The following is a 15,414-nucleotide window of genomic DNA, read 5'->3' on the forward strand; positions in this document are numbered from 1 at the left end:
TTGGTCAATGTAGCAAGCACTGCTCTGTCATTGGTTAACTTTTGTGTCCGTCAACGGTTTGCCAGTTCTGTATGTGTGTTAGATTAGGACACTGGCATACACTGAAGGGGCGGTGCCCCTGCCTTAGTAATATCGACCATCATTCTAAAACAGCGTACATGCCAGCTGTCCAGCTTTGCCTTGCCACAAATTAAACTCACCCTTTAAGGCAGTAACCAGGCTTGCGTTGGTTTTGTGGATAAGGAGTTCTAACAGCTAATTTGGCCAAATTATTATAATGCGGGTTATTTTCTCAATTGGTAACACCAGACTACTGCTTTGATCATTTCTAAGATTAACATTTACAAGTAGAACTGGAAACAACTTCAGCTGGCACCCAATAAGCACACACTGGTAGAAAGAAATGTGAAAATGTGAACTCAGTGTGCGGTTATGGTCAAACTTCCACCAATTTGTAGCCAGTAAGGAAATAGAGGCAGGCTGTCAAAAAAAAAAAAAAAAAACCTTTTAACATGCTTTCACACACGATACCAGACCTATCATAGACACACATCAAACACATATGTGCACAGATGCCCACCCACCCACACACATGAATATCTTATTGTTGAGCTATGGGTATGAACGGGTCTTGTTGGAACATGAGTAAAATTAATTTTCAGATGATGTGCTGTAGTTCATAGCCTACATAGTCCACGTAATGTGTCACACGTTACCATTGCACTTCTCACAGTGATTGACCGCTGGGTGTTGTGTTGAGGTGCGGTGCTTGCTCCGCTGATCTACCGCTCCGCTGCCGCTGCCGCTCTTGCTATAAGGGGAGCGCCCCAGCCAACAGTGCTGCGATGTGTGGCCGCTATATTTGTCTCCTGTCCGCTGCGTTTGTTCACATCTAATCCCATTTGAAAGACCGCCGAGGAACAGATTAATTAAAGAGGGGCGACCTCCTGGAGAGCGGGAGGTGAAACAGCCTACGGTGTGCGTCTTTGAACTGAGGTGAGCTCCCTCTTCATATGATTTGACTGTAATAACAGGCCTACAGCTCTGTCTTCCATAGGTCTCCCAGCTGTCTGTGAACATTAGACGATTTAGCTACCAGACAAAACATGAGAAGAGAAGAAAGGCGTGGGAATTTTGTGGAGCCAAAGTAATTGTCGATAAAATGACTAAATGCAACGGACCTTTGTTTTGGGTGAGATGCGTTTCAACATGAAAGGGATGTAATCGAAAGATACATCAAGATGTTTGTGCAATGTAATTTTTTTCCTGCAGTCTTCCTCACGACAAGGTAGGACAATAAGGCCTGTCCGATGGAGCTTATTGTATAGCCTAGCTGTGCAGCCAGGCCCGGACTGCTGTACAGATTATTACATTACTTTGACATTTTCTTATGTTTAAGGATATTGAGCAGTGGAGGGGAGATGTTTTTGACCATTTACATGTAAGAGTCCAGAATTTGAATGTATTCAATTGAGGCAACAAATCTGTCTTTGGGAGGGACCGATGTCTATCTATTGCATGTCCACAGCACTCCTTACCTCCTGGTGGGGTTGATTCAGCAGGTTTACAGCATTACTCTCAATATTGAAAACATTTTCATAATGGTGTGAATTTGAATTATATTTCTTACAGCATTCATTCTTATGATTACTTCTCTTCATATTCCACATAGCTTTGGTTTTTTTATTAGGCTATATCATGTTATGGCTGGGCAATTACTCAGTATTATTGTTTTTTCATGGGTTTACCATGAAGGTATCATAAGGCATTATAACTATTATCAAAACTAATGATTCAAAGTAAATTGTAAGCTACACATTTGAAAGGTTTTGCCATGCATATATGGTATTGCCTATGTTTTTATTTCATGTATTTCTTTGTTTTATGTTACAGCCAAGATAATTAGAGATTATTAGTCTGTGACTTGCAGTTTATCCAGAGGAAGTATACTGACCTGAGCAAAAGAAAAAGTTTAAATGGGAGTAACATTGTATAAATGAGTTGAAGTACACAGAGAAAGACTGAGCTGCATTGCTTTCTGAATGGCCTGAAATGTGCATGAAACTTGAACTGAGATTAAAGAAAATATACTATGAAGCTTGTGAAAAACCTGAATCAAGGAGTAAAAATCCAAATTTTTGTGACCTGCTTAAAATTTCGATGATTTTTTTACAGGAAAGTAAGAATGTGTATGAAGAGGCTACATGACACCAGATTTGAATGTTTATGTTTTCGTAACTTCCCTCACAGTTTCAGGAACAGCTGGTGCTAAACTACAATGATTAATGGATGACTGCTCTGGGCTGTTGATAAGCTGCTACCAGGTTACTGTGCGTTTGTGTGATTGTGTGTCTTTGTGTGTCTCTATGTATTTGTTTGTTTATCTGTGCATGTGTGTGTGTGTGTGTGTGTGTGTGTGTGTGTGTGTGTGTGTGTGCAGTCTAATCAGCTGATCTGAATCAGGAATCAGCTGCGTGGCCTGCTGCAGGTAATTGTTTCCATAGTGATGGTAACTGCTTAGTTACACCTGGTAAAAACAGGGATCATGGTGAGACACACCTACCACCTCTTATCACTTAAAGCTGTGTGGTGTGAACAATGGGGCAATTGCAGTGATTTAAAAAATGGACGTGCTCCTGTTTTCCTCCTGATTGTGTGCTCTGTTTGTATGAGAGTGAACGGGGCAGTTGGAAGATACTCCTGCCACTTTGAGGCTCAGGTCCAGTTCTGTAAGTCACTGAGCTTTGGTAGTTATATTGTGTGAACGAAGACTAATTTCGTGTGGTATTGTGAATGACACTCAATACCAGAATCACAATGGCAATTGAAATGACAGCATTTTGATGTAAAAAATGTTTAAGCCAAAAATCTAGTTATGCCAGACAATGTGTGGCATAATGTTTATTTGTCTGTGCCCATTCTTGTACGATATCTCTTCAATTTTGGCACAAACATTCACTCGGACTCAAGGATGAACTGATTAGATTTTGGTGGTCAAAGGTCAAGGTTACTGTGACCTACAAAACACATTTTTGGCCATAACTCACAAATTCATATAATTACAACACAATTTAACACAAACACTGTCTAAAAGGATAAAATGATGAAGTGATGACATTTTATATCCAAATGGTCAAAGGTCAACTTCACTGTGACATCATAATGTTCTGCAAAAACACCTCTGGCCATTATTCATTGCTGTAACTCAGTTCCTGCAACCTGGCTGGTTGAGGAAGTAATATGGCAGCAATTCTAGTACAGTCTAATATATAGCTTTTATAGGAAATCAAAATGTTGAAATAACGTATCTTCTCAAAAAAAAAATTTGTACATGAAATTATTAGGGTGTCCCATTTTTCTAATGAAGGTGCACCATTTTGCTAAAAAGAAAAGTCTCAGGACACATTGTCTTTGAAGAGGTGTCATCCATCCTGTGTTTAATAATTCCTTATTTCTTCTTTTGTGTTGTATAGAATATGTCTTACGCTATTTAGAATAGTAACATGTAAGGGGTTAAGAAGGGTTCAGAAAGTGTCCCAATTTACCAATACTCACCCAATAGACCTATATCTAATATACAACTTAATGTACACTGAGTATAGTCTACATCACTAACAGAACAAGGTAAAGTGCTTTTAAAAGTGAGAGATATCCAAACAGCCCAGCTGACTGACCATCCGGTCCATCTTCCCCCAACATTGATTGTTTCCAATTTGCACAAAAACAATAATTTGGTTGTCCCAAACCCCTGGGGGCTGTAAGACCACTCAAGCAGCTGATGAAGCACCATATGGATGCTCAACTGTGTTTCTATGAGATGATGCAATAGCTTGAATAATTTTGTATAGAATTTACACTTGGGTACTAGTCTGTGATGTTTTTAATCCTGTATATTATGACTCATTTTCCTTATTTCTTCTTGTTTCCAGATGGGGAAGGCACTCACTCATTTCTGTGACTATCTACATGGTTCCTGGAGATGTAGGTGTCTACAGTCGATACCTTTTCACTGACTGGATAGAGGCAGTTGAGTATATGTTTCTTATAAATGCTTTTTAAACATGCAGGGAGTTCTGGAAATTATGTGTAATTGCAGTAACTTGTAGCAGAAAGGAGCAAATCCAGAGGGAGAGCAAAAGAGTATCTACATATGTGTACATACATGTATACAGGTATAGGACATGAATGAAGAAAGCATCATGTAGAATCCTTCCAAATAGCCATAGTCATTATTATTATTATTGTATGTGACACACATATATTACTATGTCATAGTGAAACAAACAGGGGTAATAAAGGCTGACCGAGATGTTGGGGTCCTCGTGGCTCGTTAAACACAAGAAGAATGAAGTCTGTTATTCGTAGAGAAAGTTCAAAAGTTACAGGCCAAAGAAAGAAAGAAAGAAAGAAAGAGTATACATTTACACTATACATTTAGTGCTTGATCAGATTAGATCATTGTCATTCAGCAAGACAATCAGCTTCTCTCACTGTGCAGAATGGACGTAATGGACAAACACTCATATTAATCATATTAATCTGTTTATCACAGCTGAAGGGAGGGGGAAAAGCTCAAGTTTAAACAAGTGATATATGTTAAAACATCTCCTTTCAGTAGATCTAGCAGAGACGAAGAGAGGGGAGGAGAGGACAAAGCTGCTTCCAGCATCTGAACTTCTTTGTTATAAAATCCTGACTTTAGATTTTACACTTCGATACTGAGCTAGCTGGTCTGAAACTTCAATCTGCTAACCCAGCAGGCAAGTGCCAAACTGCTTGTGTTTTACCCCTGGTAGCATGACTATTACTCTGCCTGAGCATGTGTAAAACCAATGTTACGGCGTTTCTGATTGTTTGGTGTGGTTCTGACGACAATTTCAATCCGACACTTTCGAGCAACATGGATAGATTTTTTCAAGTCAGTTTTAAATAATATGCCCATATGTGCGATGAGGGACCAAATCAACAGTCCTTTTTCTTGATTATAAAGTCTTCTAAGGTTTCAGGCATTTTGGTACGAAATTCGTCCTTTCTGTTTCCCCGGACAGTGTCTATGTCCCAAGCTTCGGTGGAAGGATAGTAACACAGAGAATTTCATACTAAAAAGACTGTAATTTGGAAAACATCCACTTGATTTGGCTAACAGAGACTGCTAAAGCCTAATTTTCAGTTCAACTAAAGCTTCAAATAATGTTTCTACACTGAACAAAGACTATGGATTTTGTCCCTTATCTCTTATCTTAAGTATGTGGTCTTCATGGCCAGTATGGACAGGAAGGATACTTACAGCAACCACTAACTCTGTTAACATACATATGAGCATGTGAGCATGGTAATATGAGAGACTTATTGTCCTTATCTGTGTCAGGTTTTAGGATGCGCTCCCTGAGGAAGACAGTGTTGCTTGCCATTCTGGTGTCTGTGGTGCTGGTACTGGCCCTCCTCCATTCGTGGCCCACTCGGGCCTACACCACAGTGGATGTGTGGCAGAGACCAGGGCAAATAGTAGAGAGAAATCTGGAGGAGAGGCTCCCAGAACCAGACCACCGATTAGGCAACATCCCATTTCATGTGAGGGATAATGTGGCAAGGTGAGAGTTAACACAGAGCAAATTTTCAACTACTTAATTGATTCAGATTTTTTTTTCTCACATACATGTGTGTCTGATGCAGTTTGTTGGCACGCAATGGGTGCGTATGTGAGGGTGAGAGTGGAGGAGTAAACCTGCCCTTCGCCCAACTCTTATTCCCGCGGGTGTCAGCTCACCCGCTGCACACGGCCTTTGAGGCCTCCGAGCTGGAGGAAATGAAGAGTCGACGGGCCAAAGAGTACAAGAGTTTCCAGAGGAGGTAAACGGCACCATAAAACAAAGATGTCAAACAATGTAGCCGGGAAAGCAGAATGATGAAGAAGCGTAAAAAGAGCAAAAAACAAAAACAAAAACACACGCTGTAAATGGCTTTTTAATCTGGCTTAAAGTACATTCAAGGTTTATTTATCAGATGCTAGATCTATCTTCAGTCATTCCTAAGATCATGGCCTTTCTGTCTCTGACATGTTGAAATCCATCCATACCTCCATATCACTTGTCTGAAATACTGTAACTCCTCCGCTCTTCATTTGGTATCACTCAAGATTCATTTTCCTGCTTTTAGCTGAACCACAACACAACAGCGATGCTCTTAACAAGATCAAAAAGGAAAAACCTTATAACTCATGTTCCTTCCTTCCTACATGAAATTGTTTTTTGCACAAGCTTTTTTCTCCATCAAAAACAAAATCACAAGGTGACAAGATCTTTTATTATTAGCTTCTATTGAATTCTTTGCCTTCTCTTTTGGTCAGTCAGTTTATGTTTTCAAAGTGCAAAATACACTCATTGAATATTAGGCACATTTGTACACTCACTCTGTTCCTGTATATGTGTGTCGATGTATGTTGCTACAGTATGCATCTTCCTGATGTGAACGTTTCCCCTCAGGTCACAGACACCTGCAGATATTCTCATTGTTGCAGAGGCTAACAATCCATTACAGTATCCTACACAGGGGTTGGAGGTACGGCCCCTGAAAACAATCATCATTCCAGGTGAGACTTTAGATAGGAGTGAGTGAGACTTTTATAAAAGCCTCATATGGTAAAATAGATCGCTAACTTGATAAAAGTTAAAACCGCTACGGTGAAACCACTATTATTGAATGTTCTATGAATTACTTCATACATTCATTCATGTGCCTCCAAACTGGCTGAAATCCAAGCAAGCTTCTCTGCAATGAACTGAAGACTTTCATAATATGAGTGGGAACTGTAAAAACCACACAATGCACAAAGGAAAAGATAGTAGCATCTTTATTCCTTAGAAAACACGTATACAGGAAGTGGATTAAATATATCTCAGTGCACGCAACAACTAAGTTTATAAATTGTTACCATATGCTTTCAGGCTTGGCCTTACACAACCTTCCCAGAGACCATTACTCAGTAAGTATTTCAATGTGTGTACATGTTTTAAATATCTTGTGGCATTTGTTGTGCCTCTGCGCCGGCGACAGCCAGAGCTGAGAGCATATTGTTTTCGGGTTGTCCATCCATCCCATTCTCGTGGGATATCTCAGTAACGCCTTGATGGAACTTCTTCATATTTAGCAGAAACATCCACTAGGACTCAAGGATGAACTGATTTAATTTTGGTGGTCAAGGATAAAGTTCATCTGTGATCTTACGTTCTTGTGAATGGATTATATCAGGAACACCCAGTGGGAATTTTTCTTTACTTCTGGCACACTGCGACCTCAGACAACACGTTTTTGGCCATAACTCATAAATTCATACACTAATTATGACACAGTATAACTCAAATGTCTATAAGGATAAAATGAAGAGATGACATTTTATATTCGAAAGGTCAACTTCACTGTGACATCATAATGTTCTGCAAAAACACCTCTGGCCATTAATCAACACTGCAGCTGAGGAAGGGCAGATTGTGACCATATTTCCTGCAACTTGGCCGTTTGGCAAACAACCGTAATTCCAATTTCACCTACTTTCATTCCACCTTGCTGCAGATAAACATCACTGCCACGCTGGGAACGCTGAATGTAGCAGCAGAGGTGGACGGGGTGAAAATCAAAGGTGACGGTGAGATGCACATGACTCTGTCTAGCAGCCTCCTGCCGAACCTGAACCGACAGCTGCAGTTTGTCACCTACACAAACACACTGTTTCACCCCAGCACAGCTGACACAGGTGAGGCCTCAAACAGAACTCATCTTCTTTTTTTCTCGTCCGGTCTGGACTTACACTACCGTTCAAAAGTTTGGGGTCACCCAGACAATTTTGTGTTTTCCATGAAAACTCACACTTTTATTTATCAAATGAGTTGCAAAATGAATAGAAAATATAGTCAATACATTGACAAGGTTAGAAATAATGATTTTTATTTGAAATAATAATTTTAGACCTTTGGCATTCTAGCTGTTAATTTGTTGAGGTAATCTGGAGAAATTTCACTCCACGCTTCCAGAAGCCCCTCCCACAAGTTGGATTGGCTTGATGGGCACTTCTTGCATATCAAACGGTCAAGCTGCTCCCACAACAGCTCAATGGGGTTGAGATCTGGTGACTGCGCTGGCCACTCCATTACAGATAGAATACCAGCTGCCTGCTTCTTCCCTAAATAGTTGTTGCATAATTTTGAGGTGTGCTTTGGGCCAATCAAGCGCTGTCCACAGGGAATGGCATGGCGTTGCAAATGGAGTGATAGCCTTCCTTATTCAAAATCCCTTTTACCTTGTACAAATCTCCCACTTTACCAGCACCAAAGCAACACCAGACCATCACATTACCTCCACCATGCTTGACAGATGGCGTCAGGCACTCTTCCAGCATCTTTTCAGTTGTTCTGCGTCTCACAAATGTTCTTCTGTGTGATCCAAACACCTCAAACTTCGATTCGTCTGTCCATAACACTTTTTTCCAATCTTCCTCTGTCCAATGTCTGTGTTCTTTTGCCCATATTAATCTTTTCCTTTTATTGGCCAGTCTCAGATATGGGTTTTTATCTGCCACTCTGCCCTGAAGGCCAGCATCCCGGAGTCGCCTCTTATCTGTAGACGTTGACACTGGCATTTTGCGGGTACTATTTAATGAAGCTGCCAGCTGAGGACCTGTGAGGCGTCTATTTCTCAAACTAGAGACTCTAATGTACTTGTCTTCTTGCTCAGTTGTGCAGCGGGGCCTCCCACTTCTCTTTCTACTCTGGTTAGAGCCTGTTTGTGCTGTTCTCTGAAGGGAGTAGTACAGGAAATCTTCAGTTTCTTGGCAATTTCTCGCAGGGAATAGCTTTCATTTCTAAGAACAAGAATAGACTGTCGAGTTTCACATGAAAGTTCTCTTTTTCTGGCCATTTTGAGAGTTTAATCGAACCCACAAATGTGATGCTCCAGATTCTCAACTAGCTCAAAGGAAGGTCAGTTTTATACCTTCTCTAACCAGCAAAACTGTTTTCAGCTGTGCTAACATAATTGCACAAGGGTTTTCAAGGGTTTTCTAATCATCCATTAGCCTTCTAACGCAATTAGCAAACACAATGTACCATTAGAGCACTGGAGTGATGGTTGCTGGAAATGGGCCTCTATACACCTATGTAGATATTGCATTAAAAACCAGACGTTTGCAGCTAGAATAGTCATTTACCACATTAACAATGTATAGAGTGTTTTTCTGATTAGTTTAATGTTATCTTCATTGAAAAAACAGTGCTTTTCTTTCAAAAATAAGGACATTTCTAAGTGACCCCAAACTTTTGAACGGTAGTGTACTTCTTTCTTTTTTTTAAATAATGGGAGAACATTTTTAAGTTGATTTAAGACCGTATCTATTTTCAGTGCTTTTTCATTTAATCTTATTTGCATAAAGCAAGCGTTCATTTTAGTATAAATCTTTTTTGGCTAGTACATAAATAATGAGTGAATCAGCCTCAGTTAGATCCTACAACACTAATAAACTTAATAAAAAGTCATTTTTGTTGTGTCTTGTAGTGCAGTTTGAGACAGAGGGGCATCAAGCTGTCTTCAGTATCAAGATCCGTCACGGTGTAACACCCAAATTGTACAACACTGGATCCAAAGGAGGTAAAAGAAAACACCAGCATATTGATAGTGTCCATAAACAAGGTCAGACATCATGCTATTCCAAAAAAACCTGGCACAGTAGTTTCCTCCAAGTTTCCTCTACCTGTTGTTTCATCTTCTCTCTGCAGACTACAATGTCAGTGCCCTCGTTACCATAGCTACAAAGACTTTCCTGCGTTATGATAAGCTTCAAGATCTTATCGACAGCATCAGGAGATACTATCCTACTGTCACCATAGTCATCGCTGATGACAGTGAAAATCCGAAAACCATCTCTGGGCCTTACATCGAACACTACATCATGCCTTTTGGAAAGGTACAGAAGTGCAGGAGATGCATACTGATGTTTTTAATTTTACATTTCCGCCGTCGCTGTTGATGCTCTCTGGAGCTCAAACTCAGTGTCATGTGTTGTAGGGTTGGTTTGCCGGACGAAACCTGGCTGTTTCCCAGGTCACCACAAAGTACGTGCTGTGGGTTGATGACGACTTCATCTTCACAGCCAACACAAAGCTGGAGAAGCTTGTGGATGTTCTAGAGAGGACCACTCTGGATCTGGTGAGGGACGGACAGATTAGTCTGGTCATTTTGCAGAGATGTCAGTGACGTCAGTGTGTGTGTGTTTGTGTGTCCAGGTGGGTGGTGCCGTGCGGGAGGCCACAGGGTACACTGCCACGTACAGACAGACCATCTCCATTGAGCCAGGGGAGGAGGATGGCGACTGTTTACACATGAGGAGAGGATTTCATCACGTCATCCAAGGTTTCCCTAACTGTGTCGTCACTGACGGGGTCATTAACTTCTTTCTGGCTCGCACCGACAAAGTCCAGCAGGTCGGTTTTGACCCGCGCCTCGCCAGGGTAGCTCACCTGGGTGAGTACGCTGAAACGCCTCAGACACAGTAAAGATGGACCAGTGATATGACTGTATAGCTCAATACTATATGCAAGGATTTTTAGCATTTATCAATGTGACTGACAACTGTGAAGAAAACTATGGCTAAGCTAATAACCCTTGGATTTAATAACAAGCGTTTCCAGAAGGAACAGTTATCACATTATGAATGTAGAAGACCAGATGAAATACCTTTTCTTGCCACTGTAGTTACATACACTGCTATAGTGTGAAATTAGGGAACGCTTAATTTTTTCTTAGCACATAAAAAGAGAGATTAAGACAAAGAGAGATAAATAACTTTTCATCAGAAGGTTAACATGATGCTAAACTTGATATCTGCTGATGAAAACCATTAGACTTAACACAACTGCATAATCTTCAACACACACTTTCCAGTGAAGTGTTCCAGTAATTTATGTTTTATAGATTCTTATCTTATTTCAGTTACTCCGATAGTATCATATATCAAGATAGTTTTTGCTAAGTTAATTATACTGTGCCAGCATCCCAGAGTCACTGCACTGCTATAATTACACTACACATACACGCATTAGAATTTATTTAATTCAATTTATTTTTAATATCCACTTCCCTCTTTTCCTTCCTTAGTTTTGAGGTTGTTAAAATTCTTTTATTTCAAGTCTGTCTTCATGTAACTATAAGTTTACACTGCCTGAAACGTCAATGTTTTTACGGCTGCACAACTGCATCAAATGGAAATATTCTCGAGGTCTTGTACATCATTTTTTATTTTATATTTTATTATATTTTTCCTATAGATGACAAATCAGATATTTTTGGAAACTTCAAACAAGAATTTAAAATAAAGATTTGTTGGTTTGAGGAAAGTTTGGTTGAGTTTTAATGACATTAAATAAAAATGAATTTGAATGTGTTTGGCTGAATTGTTGTGTTTGTTTTTCAGAGTTTTTCATCGACGGCCTGGGATCTCTCCACGTGGGCTCTTGTGACGATGTCATCGTCAATCACGCAACCAAAATCAAACTTCCCTGGGTCAGCCAATCAGAGAGCGACAAGACTTACGCCAAGTTTCGTTACCCATCAGCCTCCTCTGACGCCACACACACGAAAAATGGCCTCCTGTTCTTCAAAAATCGATTTCAGTGTTTGACTCATAATTAGTTTCTCCTCTCCATCCTAAGGTTCCTCCGCTCTTCTTGAGTCGCCAAAGAAGATCTCCTCCACTGCATCCTGTCAGATAAGATTTCAGACAAAGACTTTTGTTTGCCTTCTCTTGAAAACCTTGAAACGGTTTTCGGGCTTCACCGCAGAGAAAATGTGCCATTAGAGCAGTATTATAGTGTTTATTCTGTCAGTGCCCAGCTCTGCGGCGAGCTAACAAGTCCTTTTACACTGTAAATATCCAGAGGCCTGCTGTAAGAGTTCAGGCGCTCTTCTAGAGTGGAAACACTAGAAAATCAGCTGTTGTAACAAGCATATCGTCTTGTTTACACAGTTAAATCGCAGCTTAATCTTGATTGATTCAAGGTTATAAAGGTATTCCGCTTTTTGTTTGTCAAATCTTATCTGACTATACATCCTCGTGTTGTTTATAACACAGAGACAAGCTTTGGGAAAACCCAACAGGTAGCATCTAGACAGTCTGAGTCACTTCATTGTCATCTTATTGTAATGTGAGTAGAGGTGTGTGTCCTCCTTCAATTTGCACTATAAAAAAAAGAAAAAAAACACTGAGCTTGGAGAAGCAATAGTGACTCAGTTAGAGTCTAAGAACGTAAGCGAGGAGAAAAGGGACACATCCCAGAAAGTGACAATCCTGTAGACACACAGAGTATAGGTATCATCATCTTACCAATGCCACATGAAGAACGCATTCAAAACTTTTCACGTGTGGTACCTACGCTCTGTGGCTGGCTGGTCGTGCCAAAGGTGTGGCTGCTTTGGGGTCATTTTTATCTTGTTTGTGTTATGGTTTTGCTGGCCCATTACCCAGAATCCTCTGTGTCGTTTGTGAGCGATTAATCACATCTGAGGAGGAGAAACCTTTGGTCCCATCCATCTGGAGTCACGCCTGGTGTTACCTGATCTGGGAGCAGCCTTGTTTTTTGTCTTCTGCTGTTTGTCACTCTCCGGTTTTCTTCAAGGAGCATCTCAAAAGAGCGTTTCTGTTCAGCGCACGCCGATGAATAACAGTGAAAGTGATTGCATCTTTACCTGCTGCCTAAAAGAATGGATGAACCAAAGTGCATGTTTATTATCTGTCATTATAAAACAAGAAAAGGGGGGTGGGACAAGTATTAACGAAAGTTTGACGATTATTTGACATCTTGAAATACAGTATTAGTTGTCAGAGCATGAGAGGAAAACCGCGAGGAGTGACACCTAGTGAGACAAAGTCAATGAAACAAGGTGAGACTGTGCGGCACCAAGGCTTGAAAGTCCTGTTTTTAAACTGACGGCTCCTCTTTGGAGAGTTAGTGTCTGTCAAAGACTGTGATACACTCATGCCTGAAGTGAAGATGCTGTTCTTTTATACCATGGCCTTTAGATGGCGTCCTCCCGTCATGTTATTGTTTGCCAGTAAGTCAAATTAGTTTTTAACAGTCATTTGTTATTAGCAAAGAGGTGCCAGAGATTTATAAAAGGATTTTTTTTTTTTTAATCTCGAGAGGAATATTTTAAAACTATCTTGTGCGATGTTTTTGTCTGTTATGGATTTTTCTTTCTCTTCACCAAAATGTAACGTCACCTCCGAAGACAGGAGCAAGAAACTAATTTCATCGGTGAAACTATTATACAAAAGGCTTTTGTGCAGTTGTGTGTTCAAAGATTTGTCTCATGTAAGGATTTGTAACTGTCGACAGATCTGTAGCTGAGCTGAAAACCTTTTTTCTTTTTCTTTAACGGTGATATTTGTGTTCACACAGAAATCTAACTTGCCTGCTTCACCCAAAAACCACTGATGTGAGTCTTCTGATCACGGCATAATGACTATTTTTATTTATGTATTTCAAATGTTGACATATTAAAATGTCTGTGGAAAAAAAAAAACCTCTGTCATATCCAAAACATTTGTGCTATATTTCAGGGGTGGCGAGGTGAAAGGGTTCAGTCTATATTATAGTCAAGTGACCTTTGAGGCATCTCTGTCCAGCTCCAGGAAGTGTGAGACTTTCATTATAAAACAGAAACGTCTTCGAGCACGAGTCGTAGTTATTGTGTAATTTTTATCATCGCTCTTATAAATATTGGACTGTGACTTCTGAACCCACAGTACTCAGTTTATGTTTCACATTTACTATTTGGTGTGAATATAATTTGATATTTGTTTGAACAAGACAAATTCAATAGTTGGCACCTCCATCATGAAGTCTTGGGTTCATATGATCTTTCACATCAATTCAGTCATTAAATATGTGACTAATGCCAAACAATTGCTAAACGCATTCCAAGAGTAAATGTTTTTTAATGAGGATGAGGAAGAAAAATGAGCCAATCAAAGCAGCTAAAGTCTCAAACAGTTAGATGATGAAATAGTAAAAAAGCAGAACTTTATTGTTTATTTTGTTACCAAAATGTTAGTTATACTGATGCACAACAACTGAATGAGGCATCAGTGAACTATTATTAGTCACATATTTGCCAGAAATGAATGTAAATAATATTGGGACATAGTTTACTGAGAGGGAGGTGAGCAGTGATTTGTGGCGACAGGGTCAGGAAGTGTAGATGCACTGTAAACTATCTGTTTATGGCAAAAGGCCAAAAAGCAAACAGACACATCTCTGTTGTTGTGCGGGAATGTGAAAGTGTTTATAAGAAGCAGACAAGTCGTAAAAGATGCTGTTAATTGCAACCTCACTTGCACTAAAGCACAGTGTAAATGAAGAATGGGCCATTGGGACTTGATGCGTCACGCGGTCAGACGGCTGTCGGCAATAACAAGCTAACCTGTGACGCTCAGTGTGTTGCAGGGAATTGAAGGGGCACCAGGTAGTAGTTCACCTGGAGTGGACTGCTCAAGTGCTGCAAGGCCTTTACAAAACCATGTGGGGCCACAGAGAGGATACAAACAGGAATTTTGTCTTTGTGTTTTCAGAGGTGAAGAGTAACAGCCAGCAGTGGGACTTGTGGATACTTCAGCAGGGCAGGTGGTTGTTTCCACACAGTTAAAAACAATGAAAAATGTTGTGAGTTGTTTTTGTCCTCACAGCTCACGGCTCCACCTTCCCGCCTGTTAATCCCACAGTTCAACAATAACTCACCAGTCATTTAAAAATGAAATTTGTCTACAAATATTAGATTCATAACACAAAAACTTGTTGATAAGTTGGTGAGTTAGGGAACATGATGACTTGATTGCATGATTCACTAACTCTTAATATTGAGCAGGAGCTTCTTGTGTGTCTCCACTAGAGGGCACTGTATTCCAACAGGTTCACCGTTGTGAAAAGGCTCCTCTGCAACGATCAGATTTAAAGCAAATTTAAATACATATTTCAGATAATCTTGAAAAAAAAAAGGAACAAACTGCTCAGACCTGATTTCTGCCAATAAGTACAATTGTCAGAGCAGAAAAGCTGCAGTATACAGACAGTGGAAACAAAGAAAGCCATGAAGACACACTGTACATTATAATATATTGGTGCTAAAAGGGGCTTCTGACGTTGATTATCATAAGAAAATTGACATATGAAACAAACATTAAAAAAATAAATCACAGAAAATAGATCTTTTCATTGAAGCTTGTGAAACTGCTCCACGCTCAAAAAGTCTTAGTATTCATATCTTCCAGGGTATGTGTTTGCATGGGCCAATTTTATTTATAATGTGCTGGTAAACATGTGAGGAAGTGCTTTATGCTGCAACAAGTTTTTTACATTAATAATGACAAATATC

The 15,414-nt window shown here is 39.9% G+C and overlaps 1 protein-coding gene across 1 annotated transcript; it reads left to right on the forward strand.

The window, feature by feature from the left end:
- Window positions 1–1,226: 1,226 nt before the first annotated feature.
- Window positions 1,227–13,566, forward strand: b4galnt1b (beta-1,4-N-acetyl-galactosaminyl transferase 1b). The gene is made up of 13 exons (XM_056388031.1): window positions 1,227–1,288; window positions 3,930–4,026; window positions 4,703–4,760; window positions 5,369–5,591; window positions 5,674–5,850; window positions 6,483–6,589; window positions 6,945–6,982; window positions 7,570–7,750; window positions 9,544–9,636; window positions 9,765–9,952; window positions 10,054–10,194; window positions 10,272–10,509; window positions 11,459–13,566. The coding sequence occupies exons 1-13, from the start codon at window positions 1,242–1,244 to the stop codon at window positions 11,674–11,676; spliced, it is 1,806 nt and encodes a 601-aa protein (XP_056244006.1). The 5' UTR covers window positions 1,227–1,241; the 3' UTR covers window positions 11,677–13,566.
- The last annotated feature ends 1,848 nt before the right edge of the window (window positions 13,567–15,414 follow it).

Source organism: Seriola aureovittata, chromosome 2 (assembly GCF_021018895.1).
Source record: "Seriola aureovittata isolate HTS-2021-v1 ecotype China chromosome 2, ASM2101889v1, whole genome shotgun sequence".
NCBI classification, from domain to species: Eukaryota; Metazoa; Chordata; class Actinopteri; order Carangiformes; family Carangidae; genus Seriola; species Seriola aureovittata.